The following is a 21,738-nucleotide window of genomic DNA, read 5'->3' as shown; positions in this document are numbered from 1 at the left end:
GGGCATCTCATGGGGCCCCCTACTGACCCCGGGCCCTCAGGCAGTGCCCGAGTTTCCAAATGGTCAGTCCGCCCCTGCTATGTACCATACAGCTTGAAAAACGTTCACATTAAAATGAATGGTGGTCAATTTTTGAGAACATGGTTCCAGCTCGTTTTTCCACATCCGGCATCTCTGCAAGGACCAAAACAATTTTTGCACGAAGATTGGTATCAGATTCCATTATCCACCACCCAAGACCTATGCAAGACTTATGTTTATCGATTCCCAGGAGAATTCAGGCCGTCACGGATGCCAAAGGTGGTCCAACACCATAATAGGTAACGAGTTTGTGCCTTTACCTGGTGTTTCTATAATTCTCTCCAACCACTGTATTATTCATCTTTGGTTAGAGCTGCACGTTTTTGTTTTTTTTACAGACACCCCTTTCTGCATAGACAGTTTTTTGCTGAAGAGTTTAAAGCTAAACCATTTTTTCAAGCAAACACTCTCCTTTACTCACAGTTCCGTGTTGTATTCTTGTGTCTTCTTCCTGTGTTTCTCTCTTCCGTGTCTCTGTAGAGAATGCATTTCCTTTGCACGCAAGTCATTGTTTATGTTCTGTTGTGACCGCCTTTTCTGACTTCTCCTTCTGGCAGAATTCCAACTCTCAGTCTCCACCCAGCAATAGATAAAGTTCTTATAATACAACACTGCCTGGGGAATTGAACATTCTGTAGACCATTTACTATCATGTATTAGCTTAGCTCAAAGTTTAATGATTGTGTGACAGTACAAATAGTGGCTTCGTGGTTAGGATGAGGGCTCATTCACACCAGTTCAGTTGAGCTGCATTGATCTGTACAGCTTTTCACAGGTTCAATGCCAGGACACAGGAAGAACAATTGTGTTCTATGTGCCCTATTCACATTATAATGCTGCCTTGACAGTGTGTTGCATAATAGTATAGATTTACTGCATATTTCTGCAATGCACCCGAGTTTACTTGAAGACACCATTGATCACCACACAATAAAGTTAAAGATTCTGCTCGTGTAGGCACGGTTAATTACTAAGTTACTTATACACTCCCTCACCAGAACAATAACCTAGTACTCTGTTTTGTACAGAATTATTATTATTATTATACAGTATTTATAAAGCGCCAATAGTTCGCTCAGCGCTGTACATTACAAAGGGGGACAGAACATGTGACAGAACAATATAACAATACCATGCAAAACATGAGGGGATTGAGGGCCCTGCTCTTTAGAGCTTACAATCTAGGAGGGAGGGGATGGTGGCACAGGAGGAGATAGCTGTGGGGGATGGAGTGGTAGGAAGAGTGGAGGAGGTCGGCAAGTTAGCAGGGGGTGGGGTAGGCTTCCCTGAAGAGATGGGTTTTCAGGGTGCACCTAAAGGAGAGGAGAGTAGGTGATAATCTGATGGGTTGGGGCAGGGAGTTCCAGAGGATGGGTGACACCCTGGAGAAGTCCTGGAGGCGGGCATGGGAGGAGGAGACCAGGGAACTAGAGAGAAGGAGGTCTTGTGAGGAGTGGAGTGTGTGTGCTGGGCGGTACTTGGATATTAGGTCAGTGATGTAGTTCGGGGCAGTATGGTGGACAGCTTTGTACGTCAGCGTTAGGATTTTGAATTTGATCCGTTGCGCAATCGGAAGCCAGTGGAGGGATTGGCAGAGGGGGGTGGTGGAAACGGAGCGGTTGGAAAGGTAAATGAGTCTGGCAGCCGTATTCAAGATTGACTGAAGCGGGGATAGCCAGTGGCGAGGCAGGCCAGTGAGGAGGGAGTTGCAGTAGTCGAGTCGTGATATGATGAGGGAGTGGATGAGCTGTTTAGTGGTTTCTGGAGTTAGGAATGTGCGGATTTTGGCGATGTTGCGGAGGTGGAGTCTGCACGAGTTTGTTAAAGATTGGACTTGGGGCTGGAAGGATAGGTTGGAGCCCAGAATGACACCAAGTACTCTGGCCTGCGGGGCGGGTTTGATTGTAGCGTTGTTGGATGTGATAGAGAAGTCAATCTGGGGTGGTGTCCGGGCTGGGGGGAAGACAAGAAACTCGGTTTTGGAGAGATTCAGTTTAAGAAAGTGGAGCGACATCCAGTCTGATATGTCGCTCAGTAGGTGTGTGATTCGGGCGGAGACCGAGGGGGTGAGGTGGGGGGTTGAGATGTCCTACTGTTGCCTTTACTACTCGCAACTGTCCGTAAGCTCATACCCTTTGTTGATTTCATACTCTGAATTCAATAAAATGCTTGAACAAGAAAAACGGTAAACAGTGCTTTGTATTGTAATAATGAAAGGCACTGCATGTACACATCAGACACTGTCCCAGATCATTTTTCCATACAGGCTGTTGTGAAGGAGCCCCTAGCTAGGCTACAACATAAAAGGCCTAGGTTCTCTTTCTGCCTAGACCTCTGTATTCTTGTATTTTTATAACACACACTGGTAGTTTGACCAAAAAGACAATCTAAAGTTTTTTTTCTTTGTTTAAATAGGTGTAGCACCCATCTAGTTAGGGTATTAGATGTTAGGAACATTTAGTTTGGCTCCTCTGTAACTAGTGAAGCCATTGTTAATTGCTTTAGACTGTCCAGTGCTTCATAGGCTGATTATTTCTCCCCTTATTCTAGAAAGAATCACAGTAGATGAAAAGGGCAGAATGAATATTTATGAAGTTTCAGCCAGTCCCTGGGAGGTGTGCCTAGTAGGTGACTAGAGAGCCCATAAATAGTCTGAGGCCTGGAGCTGTGTGAGAGAGTCCTGGGTCCAGTCCTACAGGAGGAGGCCATAACATGTGGGAGACTCTGCCCCTATGTACAGGTCGCTGGAACATTACAGTATGTTCAACAAGGTCCCAGCTGTAGCATAACTGCGAGGTCTATTTAAAAGATTTTCACCTAGGGACCTGGTCTGGAGAGCTCGCTGAAGAGTGTCCAGCTGTCCTGTGGCATTGTGAACGTTCTTTTTCACTCACTGAAGAGTGTCTGGTGGATATCAGAAAGAGACATTGCTTGATCCTGAAGGAGAGAGGCGGAGAGCGGGCAACTCGTTCTTCCGTATATAATATTTATTGATGTCTGGTGTGTTCCTTGGCCTTCATGATGCTGTTTGTTCACTAATGATCTCTAATAAACCTCTGAGGGCTTCACAGAACAGCTTTATTTATGCTGAGATTAAATTACACACAAATGGATGTTATTTACTAACTAGGTGACTTCTGAAGGCAATTGGTTCCACTAAATTTTAGTTAGGGGTTTCAGAGTAAAGGGGGCTGAATGCAAATGCACACCACACTTTTCAGATATTTATTTGTAAAAAGTTTGTAAACTATTTTGAAAACCATTTATCATTTTTCTTCCACTTCACAATTATATGCCACTGTGTGTTGGTCTATCACATAAAATCCCAATAAAACACATTACGCTTTTGGTTGTAACATGACAAAATTTCAAGGGGTATGCATACTTTTTCAAGGCACTGTAATACACATTTTTGTATTTTTTTTAGATAATTTGCTTTGCACAAATTCAACTTCATTATTACTAAATTATTAAATATTGAAGATTAATATGTTGTATTCTCCTTTGCAGCCAGCAGATGGATTCTTAGGCCACTGTTCACATTTTCCCCTATTTTCTGTTGTAAAAAAAAATAAGCTTGTGGTCTACAAAGTTTCATACCTCAAGCTGAAATTTACATACTGGTAAATGAGTTAGTAAAGCGACTCATCGTCTCTATCTGGATGACTCTGGATTACCTTCAGATAATACATGGTAATCTGGGAATCCTTAATCATGTAAAGTGTTTTGAAAAACGAAAAATTAAAACTGTAGTAAAAGAAACGTTCTATTTAAAATGCATAAAATTAAAACTAAATAAATAAATTGACCCCAAATTATTATAGCTTCCCAGATTTTCAACTGGCATGAAATATTTTTCTTAGATTCCTTCTGTTGGATTGACTGACTACACAAACCATCACATCAGAGTTCAGAGGACATCACATTCTTCATGTAAGTACTGATTCCAGTGCAGAGTTTTAAAATAACCAAAGCTTTATCTGAAATATGTCCAAATACCCAATTTACTCTCACCATCCATTATACCCAACAAGGATCCCAAATCAGAGAGTTTGCTAGGGGTGCATAGGAAGTGTTGGATAAACTGTTAGTCCAATTTTGAGTTATGCCTGTGCTGTGCTTGGGCAGCAGTGAGAAGCTTCTTTAGCAAGATCCAGATGTTGGAGGGAACAGGAGCACCTCAGCAATGGTTTTAGACCTGAAATATTCATTCTTTTATAAAATTCCATTATGATTTGGGAGTTTTAGAATATCCCTTTCAATAATGCTGATCGGGATGAAAATGGTGGACTCATATAAGCTTGTGGATTCAGTGTTCAAATAATATAACCTATGCTCAACAGAGTTTCTGTCCTCCTATGTGCCAGCAGGGCACAGGGTCTGTGGTATTGTCCATGCATTACTTTATTGGTATAACAGAATGCATATTGTTCTGTATATCATATATCATCATTGTGTTGAGTAGGGAGACATCTAGTGGATTTTCACTGCAACTGCACATTTTTATTATTCCATTTGAACAAGAACAGGAAGTGTTTCATGTTCATTATAAGATAAAGAATTCCCATAAACCATTGCAGCCATTTTAGCTTATAGAAAAACCAGTGAAAGTATCTTCTATTCTCCCTTTGATACACATAAGCCTGTATATTCTTTCATTGTGTTTGTTAATGTCCCATACATAGCTAGATATTATTTCAATACATTCAATGTGATTGTAGGTAGCTGTTTGCAAGAAATGTATTCGTTGTATAGTTTGTAACTATATAGGTCCAAAGGGACTGTTGTATCTGTTTAATTTTTATTGGGGCTCTGCTTCTTGCTCTGTAGTGATACACAATGGTTACATTTTACTGATGCCTCTCTCAATGTTGGTCTATGAACGTGGTACTGTGATAGGTTGCCACCTGTGCAGTAAGTCTATCCGTGACATTTCCTTGCTACTAAATATTCCACGGTCAACTGTTAGTGGTATTATAACAAACTGGAAGGAACTGGGAACAACAGCAACTCAGCCACTAAGTGGTAGGCCATGTAAAATGACAGAGCATGCATAGAGAGCTTCATGGAATGGTTTTCCATGGCCAAGCAGCTGCATCCAAGCCTTACATCACCAAGTGCAATGCAAAGCGTTGGATACAGTGGTGTAAAGCACGCTGCCACTGGACTCTAGAGCAGTAGAACGTGTTGTCTGGAGAGAGGAATTATGCTTCTCTGTCTGGCAATCCAATGGGCATGTCTGGATTTGGTGGTTGCTAGGTGAACGGTACTTGCCTGACTGCATTGTGCCAAGTGTAAAGTCTGGTGGAGGGAGGATTATGGTGTGGGGTTGTATTTCAGGGGTTGGGCTTGGCCCTTTAGTTCCAGTGAAGGGAACTCTTAAGGCGTCAGCAGGGGCGGACTGACAACTCATGGGGCCCCCGGGCAATAGGGGATCATGGGGCCCCTGTATCCTTACCCAAACTCAAAAAAGCCTTTGAAAAGGGTACCAGGGGCATCTCATGGGGCCCCCTACTGACCCCGGGCCCTCAGGCAATGCCCGAGTTTCCAAATGGTCAGTCCGCCCCTGGGCGTCAACATACCAAGACATTTTGGACCATTTCATGCTCCCAACTTTGTAGGAACAGTTTACGGATGGCCAGTTCCTGTTCCAACATGACTGCGCTCCAGTGCACAAAGCAAAGTCCATAAAGACATGGATGAGTGAGTTTGAGATGGAGGAACTTGAGTTGCCTGCACAGAGTCCTGACCTCAACCCAATAGAACACCTTTAGGATGAATTAGAGCGGAGACTGCAAGCCAGGTCTTCTCGTTTGACATCACACGATTTGGGTTTTGAGAAAGGAGATGAGACATCCAACATTTACTCTACAAATCTTGGAATATTAACCATTGATCTATTTTGAATCATTAAAGCACAAGGCGATATAACATCCAAATTTCACATTGTATAGCTGGTCAGTAAATAATTCTGAAAAAATAAATTTTTTTTGTATCTTCATACTTATGTATGCACAGGCTCATCAATTACATAATGCAAGCAATGGAAGATGTTATAAAATGCTACCAAAGGAAAAATGTTACTGCTTTGGCTTTTACATCTGTACTACATGTCTGGTCTCCCTATGGACCATATGGATTTTTATATTTCTGCTAGGAACCGGTTGATTTGGCAATAACTTTGTCATTACCTAAGATAAAAACGTTAGTCTTTCTTTTGGTAATATTGTCTTGCATTTTTTGTATTTATTTTGTAATTTTTGGAATTTGATCAGTGTTAAGTAAAAAAAATATTGCTACTGTAGATAAAAAAAAAATAAATTATATTCTATAATTTGTTGTATTTAAAAACTATTTTATTTACAAATGAAATAAAGACTTTTTAAAACTGTTGCACTTTTCTAATGTGGGGACGAAAAAACAAATGAGCAAAGCAAATAGAAAAAAGTTTAAGTATTATTGTTTAGAAATATTGAAAAAAACCACAAAAAATAATAGTAAAATGAATGAGAAAAAAGAGTTAAAGTGAAAGTAAAGGCTAATATAAGTCCAGTTAAAACATAAATGTTCCCTCTTCATACCCATGGTGCATACTGTTTGCAAAATAGTTCAGTAAATACCTTTTTTTAAAATCATCTTTGGTGGGGTCATGTGATCTCCAAAGCTGGCCATACATGTATAGATTTTCGTTCGAGAATTTTAATTTCAAAAATATTTGTTTGATTTTGTAATCGTTAGTGGGGTCAAATCAATGTTCGTTTTCGACAGCAGTGACAAGAAAATAGAAAATCATTCAAAAGATGCCACATTTGAAGCAATTGTACAATAATCTGATCTTCAGTACAGAGCTTCTGTTCAATATTATTTGAAGAGACAAGCACAAAAAATTTTCTCGTATGATACCAGATCGTATTAATTTCATTTAATCAGCAGTTTTCGTTCCACAATACAATACAAATATACAACATCACTTCTGAATTTTCTTTCTGTCGTACAAGAATTTTCGTAACTTTAGTAACCTCTTCACTTTCGATATGAGACTAACATGCAAAAAAAACCAGATGATCATTCATCCAATATTCTAATCATGTGTACGGCGCATAAGGGGCATGAAAGAATGCTTCTCTCAACCAAACAAATGTTTGGCCAGTGTGTGTGATTATCTTTCATAAATTACATTCATTTTAATCACTTGCCCTCCAGAGGCTTTACCCCCCTTCCTGACCAGCCTTTTTTTGTGATACAGCGCTGCATTACTTTAACTGACGATTGCGCGGTCATGCAACACTGCACTCAAATGAAATTTATGTCCATTTTTCCCACAAATAGAGCTTTCTTTCAGTGGTATTTGATCGCCTCTGCGTTTTTTATTTTTTTTTGTGCTATAAAAAAAGTGACAATTTCGAGAGAAAAACATTATTTTTTATTTTGTGCTATTAAACATGTCCAGAAATGCAAAAAAATATATATAATTTTGTTATAAATTTAGGAAAAATGTATTCTGCTACATGTTTTTGCTAAAAAAAAAAAATCCCAATACATGTAAATTAATTGGTTTACATGAAAGTTATAGCGTCTAAAAATGGTGATATATATACTGGATTTTTTTTCTATTTTAATACTAGTAATGGTGGCGATCAGCAACTTTATAGCGGGACTGTGGTGGGCATTCTGACACTGGGGGGGGGGGTGACTAACTGTCACTGACATCCCCAGTGACCCCAATTCAGTGATCAATGCTAATGAAAAGCACTGACACTATACTAATGGCACTGGACAGGAAGGGGTTAACATCTGGGGTGATCAAAGAGTTAACTGTGCTGTTTCACTGTGTGCTGTGTGTGCTTTACACTGTAAGCACCCTGTTTTGTATGGCTGTGCTATGCAGAACCATAGAAATCAGTGTACAGGAGCTGACAGGGGAGAGATCTGTATTGTATCTGTACGGGTCTCTCCTCCATCTATGATGCATGGTGATCGCCAGGTGCTGGTGGGGAATCATCGGCTAGGACCCTTGACTGACAGCCGAGGCCACCAATGGTGGCACGGGTAGAGCTCTTGCGCAGCTCGCACGCCCCTTTTTTGAAAATGCAAAATCACATATATACGTGATTTTGTGAACCCCTGCCACCCTATAGCAGTATTTCTGCTATAGGGTGGCAGGAAAGCGGTTAAAATCAAATATTAAAAGCAAAAGACAAATTTCAGACAACATTTGTGCATTCATCAAATGTTCAAAGAATTTTCGTAAGACTTTTTCTTCCAAATATTCTCATTTGAAAATCTACACGTGTATGGCCAGCGTAAGCTCCGGCTCTCTGTCAGCGGCTGTTAGTGGGCAGTCAATAGAAGCTGGCAGGTGACTTCACGGGTCTGTGAATTCAGCCCCATTGTGAAGTCACTCGTAAACACAAAGGAACCACATCTTAGAGATCACGTGGCCACACTGAAGCTGATAAAAAAGGTATTTACAATGAATGCTTTTACTAAGAGTACAAAGCATAGGTATGGGAAAGGAGAATCAATGTTTTCAACTTAAATAATATTAGCCTTTACTTTGCTCTATTAGGGCTAATTGTTGTAAATCAAGGGTTAATAAGGGATTCAATTAAAACAGATTTCATTACAAAATAAAACACTAAATTTTTTTTATTACCTGTCTGGTTTCTTTAACTGAAATCATTTGCAGATCAAAGCTCATCTGTTTGATCTGCAAATGAATGAACAAAGTAGATACAAAAGCAACAATGTTACATGGTATTTCTGTATCTCGCATCTGAAAACAATTTTGCAGATAGTCCACTTCCAATTGCTGTATTTACATAGTAATTCTCAACTGCCATGTGGACAGTGGAGAATTCATGGCAAATGGGGTGGAGGGGGTGCAGGTGAGCAGTTGAGCTGTAGAAGGTCAGGATGTACTACAGATGTCCTGTGAACTTTTATGAAGAGTTTTTGGGCATATTTAGAATGTCCAGTGTCCACTACAGGTTATAGATCACAAAGGAAACAAACATGAATAAAGCAGTCACTTGAGAAATATGCTTCTGCAGATCCAGTATGCTTTATTATCTCTTTTTTTTGGTAGCTGAGATGTTTTTAAATTGACATAGCTTATGTATACTACTGTTGTTAAATAAACTGATTAGATGCGAGGTATTGCACAAACTTGGTATGGTTTTGGTGCATGAGTTGCTGATCTTGCTGGTTCAAGGTCTATCACAGCCCCAGGGGGCGCCTGGAAGGTGAAGTTCTGTAGTAGGGATGTAAAGAAAAGGAAAAGCTCCATTTTGGCCAAGGTTTCACCAGCGCAGCTTCTTTTGCCTAGAGAAAGACATTGAACGTGTATTTTAGAGGGAAATCAACTTTAACTGCATTGCAAAGTTTTTTTATGGGCACCTTCTGTTTCCAAATAGGCACACATGAAAATAAAGATCAACTAAAAGCAAATTGAGCCCTGGTTCACAATGATGCGGTGCGGAATTTGCAGCGTTTGCTGTGCGAATTCCGCACCGCATCAGAATCGCACCCCGTTCATGCGAACAGCTGCGGGTGTGTATGTTAAGTTAACAACATCCCAAAAGCGGTCCGCAAAATGCGGTGCAATGTGCAGAATCGGATCTCATAGGTGTGAATACCCATGCAATCCAATTCTAGTGCGGACCAAAAAAAGGGTCCTACATGCTTTTGGTGTGGTGCTATTAGAGCCATACAAAATGTATGGCTCCAATCGCATCGCACACAAATCGCATTTGATTTGTACAGGAATGCGGTGCTGTTCCTGTGTGAATCACATGTGAATTACCGCACAACATATATGTGAACCCAGGCTAAAGAATACATTTTGATTAATATATATATATATATATATATATATATACAGTGGGGCAAAAAAGTATTTAGTCAGCCACCAATTGTGCAAGTTCTCCCACTTAAAAAGATGAGAGAGGCCTGTAATTGGCATCATAGGTAGACCTCAAGTATGAGAGACAAAATGAGGAAAAAAATCCAGACAATCACATTGGCTGATTTGGAAAGAATTTATTTGCAAATTATGGTGGAAAATAAGTATTTGGTCACCTACAAACAAGCAAGATTTCTGGCTCTCACAGACCTGTACCTTCTTCTTTAAGAGGCTCCTCTGTCCTGCACTCATTACCTGTATCAATGGCACCTGTTTGAACTTGTTATCAGTATAAAAGACACCTGTCCACAACCTCAAACAGTCACACTCCAAACTCCACTATGGTGAAGACCAAAGAGCTGTCGCAGGACACCAGAAACAAAACTGTAGACCTGCACCAGGCTGAGAAGACTGAATCTGCAATAGGCAAGCAGCTTGGTGTGAACAAACCAACTGTGGGAACAATAATTAGAAAATGGAAGACATTCAAGACCACTGATAATCTCCCTCGGTCTGGGGCTCCACGCAAGATCTCACCCCGTGGGGTCAAAATGACCACAAGAACGGTGAGCAAAAATCCCAGGACCACATGGGGGGACCTAGTGAATGACCTGCAGAGAGCTGGGACCAACGTAACAAAGGCTACCATCAGTAACACACTACGCCGCCAGGGACTCAGATCCTGCAGTGACAGACGTGTCCCCCTGCTTAAGCCAGTACATGACCGGGCCCATCTGAAGTTTGCTAGAGAGCATTTGGATGATCCAGAAGAGGATTGGGAGAATGTCATATGGTCAGATGAAACCAAAATAGAACTGTTTGGTAGAAACACAACTCGTCGTGTTTGGAGGAGAGAGAATGCTGAGTTGCATCCAAAGAACACCATACCTACTGTGAAGCATGGGGGTGGCAACGTCATGCTTTGGGGCTGTTTCTCCGCAAAGGGACCAGGACGACTGATCCATGTACAGGACAGAATGAATGGGACCATGTATCGTGAGATTTTGAGTGCAAACCTCCTTCCATCAGCAAGGGCATTGAAGATGAAACGTTGCTGGGTCTTCCAACATGACAATGATCCCAAACTTACCACCCGGGCAACAAAGGAGTGGAAACGTTTGACCTCTGTCATTGCCAACAAAGGATATATAACAAAGTATTGAGATGAACTTTTGATATTGACCAAATACTTATTTTCCACCATAATTTGCAAATAAATTCTTTCCAAATCAGCCAATGTGATTGTCTGTATTTTTTTTCTCATTTTGTCTCTCATAGTTGAGGTCTACCTATGATGCCAATTACAGGCCTCTCTCATCTTTTTAAGTGGGAGAACTTGCACAATTGGTGGCTGACTAAATACTTTTTTGCCCCGCTGTGTATATATATATATATATATATATATATATATATATATATATATAAAAAATAATAATAATAATGGTTACCATTAACATAGTAATAATTGCAACAAGCTTTCACATTTGCACCAGGGTTAGACAGCAACAGAAAGCAATCATGATTCTGTGTCATTCCCCATTCTTCTTTCTGATTATACACGTAAGGGTGTATTTATAAGAAAAAATCCATAACAATTCACCTAGTGAAAGTGCATTCATTCTGTACAAAGAGGACAAAAAAATTAAACTTCTTTAGTCATTTCTTGTGCTGGTGGAATGTTTTTCCATGATTTAAAATGGAAAATACCACATTTGGCCACAAGATGCACAAAGTAACTTAGGAATTTTGTAAGATACTTAGTGCCATCTAATGGTCAAATGTGATATTTTTCATTCGTACATGTAAGAATGTGCATGACTTTTCCATGGGCAAATTGCTGTGTCAGTCATTTTATGATTGCACCCCATCATGATAAATAATGTATCATAGATTTGATTGTTTACAACAATTATGGTTCACCTTCAAATGATTGACACAGTGATAAGAAAAGACTGATTTAGTCTCTTTTGAAATAACTTTTTACTGGGGCAGATTGTCCCTTGTCTATAAAAATGATCAATAGTGTATCAAAGTGAACCAATATTTCAGGATTAAGTGATTCCTCTATTAAAATGACAGTCATTTCAAATAACTGTTACATGTAAGAGAATGAGAGATCAAGAAACCTGGGAGAAAGGAATACCAAACCAGCTCAGGTAACAGTGTTCTTAAAACATTTTGCAAACTTTTAGTGAGCAATTAAAACTTCTGTATATCCCATCCAGTCAATGAAATTCTCATCATAACGTTCTGTTTAGATTTACCTATAGAGAATGGAATGAAGGCTTCATTTGTTTTAAAATTTCCTTCTGCATCAAGAAAATGCTCCGGATAGAACTCAAAGGGTTTTTTGAAATAGGCTTCATCATTCAGTACAGAATACATCAGTGGAAACACAGCAGTGCCCTGAAAGGATAAAAGTAAATCAAAAGCGGAAAATATATTTTTATACAGGATTTATATAGTGCCAAAAAGTTTGTGCTATTTTATATATAAAGTCAATTTCCAGCTGACAATGATTGAGCATCTGTTTAAAGTGACATTATATGAAACCATCATTCCCCAAATGTAATCCATTCACATCCACTACTTAATTCCCCCCCTCCTATTTTCATGAAATTGTTTCTTATTGTGTTTTTCTGCCCACTTGTAATGTTTTCTCTGAACTACTGAATCTCTAGTTTCGCACCTTCACTTCCTTTTGTTTGGAATGAATAGTGCAGATTAGTTGCTGTAATGTGCGCTGCTCTGGAGATTTGGAACCACAGTGCACTTGTGACCACCTGGGCATTGTGGTTCTAATGGGATCTGTTCCTTCCAGCTTCTAACATAGCTTTGGTAATTCTATGCTGTGACGCTGTCAAATGATGTGTCCATTTTATGCTGTAATGCTCACATTATTATTGGTGTGTGTTATTATGTAGATTGTGATGACTATAAGATATATCCTCCTGTGTGTACTACATATTGGTTTAGTAAACCTCCGGGTATGAAAAATTTTGAAACATGGGACTGCACAAAGTATGACGTCACAATCAGGACAATGGAACCTGGTTTCCTTTCTGACTTTCCTTCCACTGTCATCTCGCTTCGAGCAACAAACCATGCACATCCTAGTAGGTTCTGACTTTTTCTCGGTTGGTGGGATGTAGTCCATGAAGTGTCGACCAGTCAGGCGTTCCGGGTTGACAACGCCAATAGCACGATGACCTCTATTCACAGCCGTTGATGGTGCTTGGTGGTTAACAAAGATACGTTCTGCAATTTTCCAAATGAAGTCCAATTGAATCACAGGCTTGTAACTTTTTTTTTTTAAGCAGAATGTAGGCATTCCACAAGCATTGCTCAAGAAGATGCCTGAAGATCTTCTTGTAGTACTTCTTTTGCTGTTTCCTTATTGCTGGGTAGAATGTCATTGCTTGGTTAGCTCTGTCGACACCTCCCATGGTGTTATTGTAGTCTATCACTACTTGTGGCTTCATGATTTCTTTCCCACCTTTTGTGCGTACCATAACAGTGGAGGTATTATGAATCTTACTCATTAAACACACATCTTTCTTGTCACGCCATCACAGTGCCATCATTTTGCCTTTCTGCCAGGCAACTATTTCTCCAACCTTCAGCTTCTTATTGCCAAACATTTTTGGCATGCCGCTTCAGTTAGCCCTAACGGTTCCATAGGCATCAGTTTTGTTTTGCAGAGGAAACTCATAAAAGTTCAGGAGACGTATAAAAGTTGCCGGTTGTTACGCAATAGCCCTGATTTAGCAATGGCTCAATTAGTGAAAGAATGGAAGATGTTGCCATTCTATAGTTGCTGTATTTTGTATTGAATTTTGTTCCTTTTCCAGTGTATATCACTGAATTCCAAATGTAGCCAGTTGATGATTCACATAGCATATAGGATTTTACGCCAAATCGTGTTCTCTTTGATGCAATGTATTGTACCCAGCTGAGCCTTCCCTTGTAGGCCATTAGACTTTCATCTATGTTGGTATCATTCTGGCACATAGCTCCGTTGGAAATTCTTTAGAATCATTTGAGATACTTCCAAAATTTTCTTTAGTTTTGTTGAAAGATGTGTAGTTTTGTCAAATTCTTAGTTGTTTTCAAAGTGTAAAAATTTAATGATCAGGGAAAATCTGTACTCTGACATGACCGTGCCAAAGAATGGAGTGGCAAGTAATTTATTAGTTGTCCAATACCACGTCTGCAGGGGCTTCCTCACAACTCCCTGAAGTATTATTAGGCCCAGAAATTTCCAAATGTCATCTTTGGTCACTGGTTCCCACTTTCTGCTTCTTGGAAACTTCCAATGTAGAGTAGCCAATTGTTGCTCTTGGTAACTACCAGGGGAGTTATTTATCTTATGACATGCACCTGTGGGGCCTATTATATAGGTAAAACTATACCTCAGTTCAATCAGAGAATACATGATCATATTTATTATTCTTCCAATGCCAAAATGTTTACTCCCATTAGTCGCCATCTGGGCCTCTATCATAAATTTGATACTACCCATGCCAGATTTACTGCCTTGGAAGTAGTAACTAGAGATCCACATGGAGGCAATTGGGATAAAAAAATTCTGTGTAGGGAAACTATGTGGATTGAATGTCCCAAGCAGTAAACTCTCCAGGCCTTAATGAAATTCTATCATACAAACCCTTTTTGTGAAACCTGGATGCAATCCTTTGAGTTGTCACTCCTGGGTCCTGTGACTTGTTCATGGACCCAGGAGTAAGAATATTGAGGCATGTATATGATCTCCCTAGCAATGGAATATGCGTGTACTCTAATAATATACTCCTTTGCCCCTGCAACCTATGTATAGGTTCCCAGCTGTTATGTAATGTTGTCATTATTATCCTTGCACCTGATATGTCCTGGATATAACTTGTGACCAGTGTATTACACATACAGTATATTGTGGTTTCTTTGTGTTTTTTATGTACTCATCCGCATTTGTGCAAATGTCTTTAGCTATTGTAACAGATGTGCACTGTTGCTGTGGTGCACTTTTGGGGGGCAGCGGGTTGTCTGGGTCAGCTCTCCCAGGGGGGACACCCCGATGTATTGGTCAGGTGTGTGGCCGCTGTTCAATCTGGCTGGCGCCCCTTTACCCACCTCCTCTGTGGCTGGTCTGCCCTTGGGGTTGGTGGGGGTGGCCGGGATTGGGGGTTGGATCCTCATATCCTTCTCCCGTCTGCGTGTGCGCAGGTTTCCCGTGCGCAGGGTTTGGCACCTTGCAGGTTCGGCGCATGCGCGGTCTTTCCCGGCCAGGCCTGGTTGCATCACATGCCACGCGGCGGTGGTGTGCAGGGTCAGTGTGCATTTAAGTGGCGTGGGCTAGTGTATGGCTGGTGTACGGCTCTTGATGGTGGTTTTACGAGCTGTGTATATCACCAATCATTGGTAGGTGATCCCCAATTGGGGGTTGGACAGTTATGATCCCAATATAGGGGATATCTATACTAACGAGGGTGCCATATTTGTTTCTCTTTCAGGCCTACAGGCCTTTCTACCTCTTACCGAGGACAAGATCTTTGGATTGAATTTTGGGGTACCATATTTGTCTTGTTTCAGGCCTATAGGCCATTCTACCACTTACTGAGGATAAGATCTTTGGATTGAATTTCAGGTTGTTCATTTTTCATTCCCTTGTGAGCAATTATATATATGTATTAGCCCTAATGGGCCTATCTATCTACTATATTACAAGGTAAAAGATTCCCCATGTAGTAAGCGTATGCTTCAGTATCTACCCTGTTCAGAATGATGTTGGTACTATCTATACTGCTACCATCTTTTGCAATCATTCTATGTGGTTGGTGGGTTATGGGATATTAGCTGTGGGCTAATTGTGCAATGAGATCATACAAGATACATTTCAGAGATGACGTGATGTCAATAAAGGAACATTGATTTTATTCTTTCGTGTACTGAGTTTCTGTGCCTAGAAAGTTCATTTCCATATTCTTCCTTCCTGAATCAATTGGGTGTTTAAGGCTGAGGGGTGGATTGGTAGCTTACAGTGATGGGATAAAAACCAATAGCATTTACTATAGTATCATTTAGTGGCAGAACTGCCAAGGTCGCAAAGGGAGCACTTGTGACCGGGTCCTGGCATTCCGCCACCATGGGGGGGGGGGCAAGATGGCAGGAAGAGGGTCTAATGCAGAACCCGTGAAAGGGTCTCACTGCGGGACTATAATAAAGGGCCCTGTGATCCTGTGATGGGAGTAAAAAGGCCTGGGATCAGTGAAAAGGGCTCTGAGCTCAGAGGAAAGGGCTTGGGGACCGATGGAAAGGGCCCCAAGAGTTTCAGGGGGGTGATCTTCATGTTTTTTTTTACCAGAGCCCTGAAGGTTCTAGTTATACCTCTGGTATAATTTTTTACATAATTTTTATACTAATGCAACCACTGCAAAAAACAATATCAGAGACTAAATTGTACATGTCCATATGAAACATTCTTTTTTGGTCTGTATAGGGAGTGGCTAAATCATAACCCCAGCCACATTTTAATTGCGATCCAGGCTTGCAAGTTGTTAAAAAATGGAAAGCAGACAAGGGGTGTATCTGCTTTACATTTGCCTTGGACGGCATTTTACAGGGGGCGGCGCCACCCCCCAGGCATAAGGGACACTGTGGGTGTCAGTGGCAGGGCCACCATTTGGGGGGGAACAGCCGAGCAGACACACACATAGGGGCCACCCAGCCCAGGGGATAGGCTGCAGATGAAGGCAGATTGGTAGGCAAAGTGGTGGGCAGATCCCCACTGTGCACAGGTGCTTGATGGCTGTGGCCCACTGTTAGTGGAGGAAAAAGAAGAACAGGAGGAGGTCAGGGTGGAGGAGCCCCCTCACTCTTTGTTGAAGCTGCTTCCAGAGATCCTGGTGAAGATGGGACACAGGCTCAGCTACCCCTCCTGGAGTGATCCTGACACCATCTGGAGGAGCTGCTGCTATACAGATAAGAGCTTGGAGGACTGGTGCTTCCTCCATCACACTGCCCTCCACCTGTCCCGCTGCCCCCATCACACTTCCCCCCATCCGTCACGCTGCCCCCTCCTGTCCCACTGCCCCCCTCCTGTCCTGTGGCCCTCCCGGTTACCCTGCCACCCTCTTGTCATTCTCCCCCCTCCTGTCACCCTCCCCTCCTGTCCTGTCCTGCAGGGGTGACTCATACACAGGAAAAGGGTAGGACAAATTTAGATGGGGGGGGGGGAGATGCCTAGGGCATCACAAAACCAAAATACACCACTGAAGCAGACTATGAGGTTCATGTGCCCTACTGCAGAAGAAAACCTTATGTGCCTTTCACAACTAACTTTTCTTGTTAAATGTTTTTTTATTGAAGTTTCAACAAGTTCAAAAAGAGTAATGCAGACAAGTATATGTGTATACATTTAGTATGACAGTACGGTTTCAACTCAAAGTCATCAGAACCATTATAACAAGGCACAGACAATCAGTGACTCTGAATCATTTGCTACATTACCAAATAGGACATACAGTAGTTTCAGTGTTCAAGCACCATCCCAACCATGGAAGTCCTAGCACAGGCCATCCCAAAATGAAAGACATTTACTTGTACCCACCAGGACACATCACATTACGAACTGTGGAGGGACAGAGCTTGGCCCAGAGTCATAATTTACTATGTCAACCCTACCAAAAAATGTAAGAAGAACAAAGAAAAGAGCAGGAAAGAATGGTGAAAGCACACATGAAGAGGCAGAAGAAGGGTGTGGAGGATGGGGGTTGGGAAGGAATAGGGAAGGTCTCCCATCCCTGAGGGTCAGCCAGTGATCCACTCATGGTTATTCATGCAAAGCTCCAGAGTTAAGTTGGGAGCAGGCTATCCATGGAGACCAAATATTAAGAAATCTGTATATCTATAAAAATAACCATTCATTTATAATATCTTAAAAATTTAACACAGAAGACTGCTATGAATAGGATATGGCTTTGTTATTTGCATTAAACATGAAGCCAATTACTTTTGCCATGGCATGGAGGACTTTTTGGATACATTTGCTTAATAGGGATCTATGGGATCCTTCTATGTGTTACAATTCAGAACTGTGCACATAAGAAAGTAAACTCAAACCCATAGTCCTTATGCCCTGAGGCAGGACCAACAAACATATAGCATTGTATAATTTTTATAAATAGTTTCTTTCAATAGATGTACTAGTGGAGTCTTCACTGCATTGCCTTTATTCTGCTACCTTCTAGTTTGGCACTTTATAATTTGTCATGTGAAACGCTTGGCCTGAGAGTTGCTGTAGATATCATATGTACAAACACTTTTATACTATCTATTATTGAATGTTGCAAAATAAAGTAGAATGTAGTCACCTTTGGAATGAAATATCCTCTAAATGTGACATCTTGAACAGTTTCATGTGGAACCCCACTTGGTGCAATATCACCAAACCGCTGGATCTCATGAATTACGGCATCAGTATACGGCATTTTCTTCCTATGCTCTGCTTGAGGTTGAGCAGTACCGATAATGTTATCAATTTCATTTTGAACTTTCTCTGTGAAGGAATAGATACTGTTAACATTATATTCAATAATTACTTTAATAAATTTAGACATGTACTGCACGTATATGTTCTCCATTTAGGCAAATTTCAGCCCATCTCTAGACAAACATTAACCTCCTTACCACAGCTATCTAGCTCATCCTGCACTTTTTTGTCTTACCTTCAATAGCATGTTTTACTCACCTCCACCTTTCAGGTCCCTTGCCATGCAGTTTGGAGGTGTGTGAGATTGGTAATCCATCTTTGAGAATGTGCCCATGCTGGGCAATCCCCAACAGTCCCCTCACTCTGATGTTGCCACTGAGATTCCTGAGACACTGAGACACAGGATTCAAAGAGGACCTCAACACTAATCAGCCAATAGCAAGTGTCCATGTTATGTAGGAAGTGATATGGACATTCAAAGAAAAGACCTTTGTCCTGTAATTCAAAGGAAAAAGAAGGCCTGGGACTTGAGCACCCTACTAATATTAATGTAGGTCATAAACAATTCATTTTTTTCTAATACCTGGGATTAATTAAGCGTGTGGTTAGGGAAAGAGGGTATGGGGGTGTATAAACATTAGCTTTTAGAAGGAGCTACAGGCAAACTTAAAAAAAAAACATTGCTATGCCACCTATTTTACTAGCTCTGGTGGCATCTTATTGCATGATAAAGTAAACTTGTCATCAGAGCACCATGGTGGCTGCTGTTACTAACCTTCTTCTGAAAATGCTAGTTGCTTGGTTTTTAACCTTATCTTCTGGCCTGCATATTCAATACTATGAGTTACTGATCCAGAAAAAGAATGCAGTTTAGAATATTAGGACAATCACAGTAATGTCTCATTTCATTAGTCAGTAACTTGAAGTATTGAAGCCATGTCTCATTTCATTAGTCAGTAACTCACAGTATTGAAGCCATGTCTCATTTCAGTAGTCAGTAACTCACAGTATTGAAGCCATGGTTAGCATTACTGCCAGTACTTAGAGAATGAGACCACAGTAACAGCAATCTGCACATTTCTTTAAAGCAAACCTGTTAGCATTTAAAAAAAAAACCTCAGAAATGTCCTGTTTTAGCACAGATACCATAAAATGTTTGTATTCCTTTATTAGCCAGAAAACATCTTACATGTAAATCTGTGAAAGCTATTTTTAATTTGTTAAATAGATGCCTGACTTTAGGAGCTTCCCTCTGTCCATTGAAAGATACACTTTAATTAGACAAAAGGATGAAATGTGAAGGGGTTAGTCCTGAGTTCACAACAGAAACTTTTATCTTCTGTTTACAGGAGGCGGTGTTCTTTGAGTGTCCATTTCACTGCCTTCATGATGGCAGGGTCTTCTCAGGAACAAAAGAGGAGTCAACATCAGTGCAAGGAGATCTTGAGGGACCACTGTAGCAAACTTGCTCATCAGAGATGGATGTGGAGTTCCCCTTTTTTATTAGAAGTATTCCTCAATCCTTTATTCCCTACCCCCTCCCTTCCTGAGAGGCACAGGGACAGATGTGTAAGTGTTAAAAGTTGCTGGCAGGCTGGAGCAGCAGGGGGCCCAGCGCTACAAAGCCCCCCCATAGAGACAGCAGACACTCTGTCCCAAGGCCTGTGTAAAATATCACACCTCCTAATCAAGATAAGTTTTTTCCCAGGACTTGAAAGAAGTTGGAACCTCATAAACCCTACCAGCCAGGTGACAGAAGTTAAATGAACATTCCTCAGGTCAGCTGTCACCTATGTTTCATATCATGGATTATGAAGCTGTCAGTTTTAATGCAGAGCCCATCCGACGATCCCGCGCAAAACAGGGTATTGGCCAGTATTCATAGCCACCCCCCCCTGCAGAGGGACTTTAAAAGACAGGATGGCAAGCCTAAAAGCTAAGCTAAACACATCTCCTAGTGTTTAACATCGTAACAGCAGGAGATCAAAGACCCTTTCGCTCTGCAACTTGGATCTGCTTACTTTAAGGCTTAACATGGCAAGTAACTTAACTTTTTAACTTCTTCCTGTTATCTCTTTGCTGTGCTGGGCTGTTTCCTATTTTTTATATATAAATATATATCTTAGTTACATCTTTTTCTGTAAATATTTTATTGCACCTGTTTGACTCTTTTAGTAATAAATCTTTCTTTCTGAAAGTGTTAAACTGTTTCTAAAGTGCTTAATTGCAATTCACGAATTCCTGCCTTTTGAAGAGACGCTACTGTGTTGTTTAATCCTCTGCCCAATCGGCCTGCGGTGACCGTATTGGACAGGAGACTTTTCAACCATTACAGTGTATATTGGATAAAGAGAGTTTCCCCTTTCTCTGTACAAAAAGGGGTGGTGGCAGTGAAGGGTTAGTTGCATGATTAACCTGACCCAGTAACAAGCGCATTCAGGCTGCCGGTGCATCGATTGTGTTCCATTAGCTGGACAATCGTTATGCGGTGCGCAGCTGAGTGTGGCATTGTTACACACGTCACATCGCGGTTTTAGATCGGCCGGTCCTTTGGTCACGAGTTTGGTGAGAAGGTCTGGGGTCTGACGCCGCGGGCGTGACGTATTATTGTTGGTCGCGGTCTTGCGATTGTTGCATGTTGGTGGCGGCGATCCGGCGACCGTGACAACCACGATGTCACACTTATATCAGTGAAACTTGCTTTACAAAGTAGGAAAAAAACACAGCTGAATGGGTGAGAAGTGGAAGAGGAGTTAATTTTTGTTCGGTGATGGGCTTTACATTTGATGAACTTACACAGCAGATTAATTAAAAACTAGATTTCTTACTTTGTATTTCTGGATATTTCATCATTAACAGTACTGCCCATCTCAAAGTGGTGGTGGTTGTCTCCATTCCAGCAATAAAAAGATCATTCACCAAAGCAATTAAATTATCATTGTGAAAATACTGGGAGAATTCGGTTTTTCCCTAAAAAAAAGTAAAATAAATAATGAATGCAGTGAACAATTTATGAGTGTAATTAGTTCCTTTTATCTGATGATTCATGAGGTATGTGTTTGTGAAACTAATGGAACCAGGGTATCTGGTAACAAGTATCTATTTTTTTCTGGTGGTAGGGGATAACTTATGTGACTAACTAGTAAGTTCTCAGTATTTATACCTTTATGTTTTACCTTGAAACATCATGACAAAGTATTTTTCAGTCTTATCACTCTGTCCTTTAATTTTCTTTATGAGCCTCTTGAAGAGCTCCACATTTGCAGCT

At 40.9% G+C, this 21,738-nt stretch overlaps 2 protein-coding genes across 2 annotated transcripts in view; both read right to left on the bottom strand.

The window, feature by feature from the left end:
* Positions 1-629, bottom strand: part of LOC149455637 (cytochrome P450 2F2-like) — a 39,512-nt gene extending 38,883 nt beyond the window's left edge. Inside the window, exon 1 of the mRNA XM_089686026.1 lies at positions 503-629. The gene's annotated coding sequence lies outside the window, so the exon portion shown is untranslated. The remainder of the gene's footprint in view (positions 1-502) is intronic.
* An 8,497-nt stretch (positions 630-9,126) lies between these two features.
* LOC149455636 (cytochrome P450 2B19-like) overlaps positions 9,127-21,738 on the bottom strand; it is a 31,041-nt gene continuing 18,429 nt past the window's right edge. The window contains exons 7-10 of the mRNA XM_089686024.1: positions 21,299-21,440; positions 18,352-18,536; positions 12,250-12,391; positions 9,127-9,405 (exon numbers count right to left, since the gene is read on the bottom strand). Coding sequence (XP_089542150.1) covers positions 9,227-9,405; positions 12,250-12,391; positions 18,352-18,536; positions 21,299-21,440 — 648 coding nt within the window. The 3' untranslated portion in view covers positions 9,127-9,226. The remainder of the gene's footprint in view (positions 9,406-12,249; positions 12,392-18,351; positions 18,537-21,298; positions 21,441-21,738) is intronic.

This window comes from Staurois parvus, unplaced genomic scaffold (genome assembly GCF_062004578.1).
Source record: "Staurois parvus isolate SC_StPar_1 unplaced genomic scaffold, SC_StPar_1.0 ptg000390l, whole genome shotgun sequence".
In the NCBI taxonomy this organism is placed as follows: domain Eukaryota; kingdom Metazoa; phylum Chordata; class Amphibia; order Anura; family Ranidae; genus Staurois; species Staurois parvus.
Note: the sequence above shows the minus strand (reverse complement) of the source record. Positions and strands in the feature narration are given on the sequence as shown.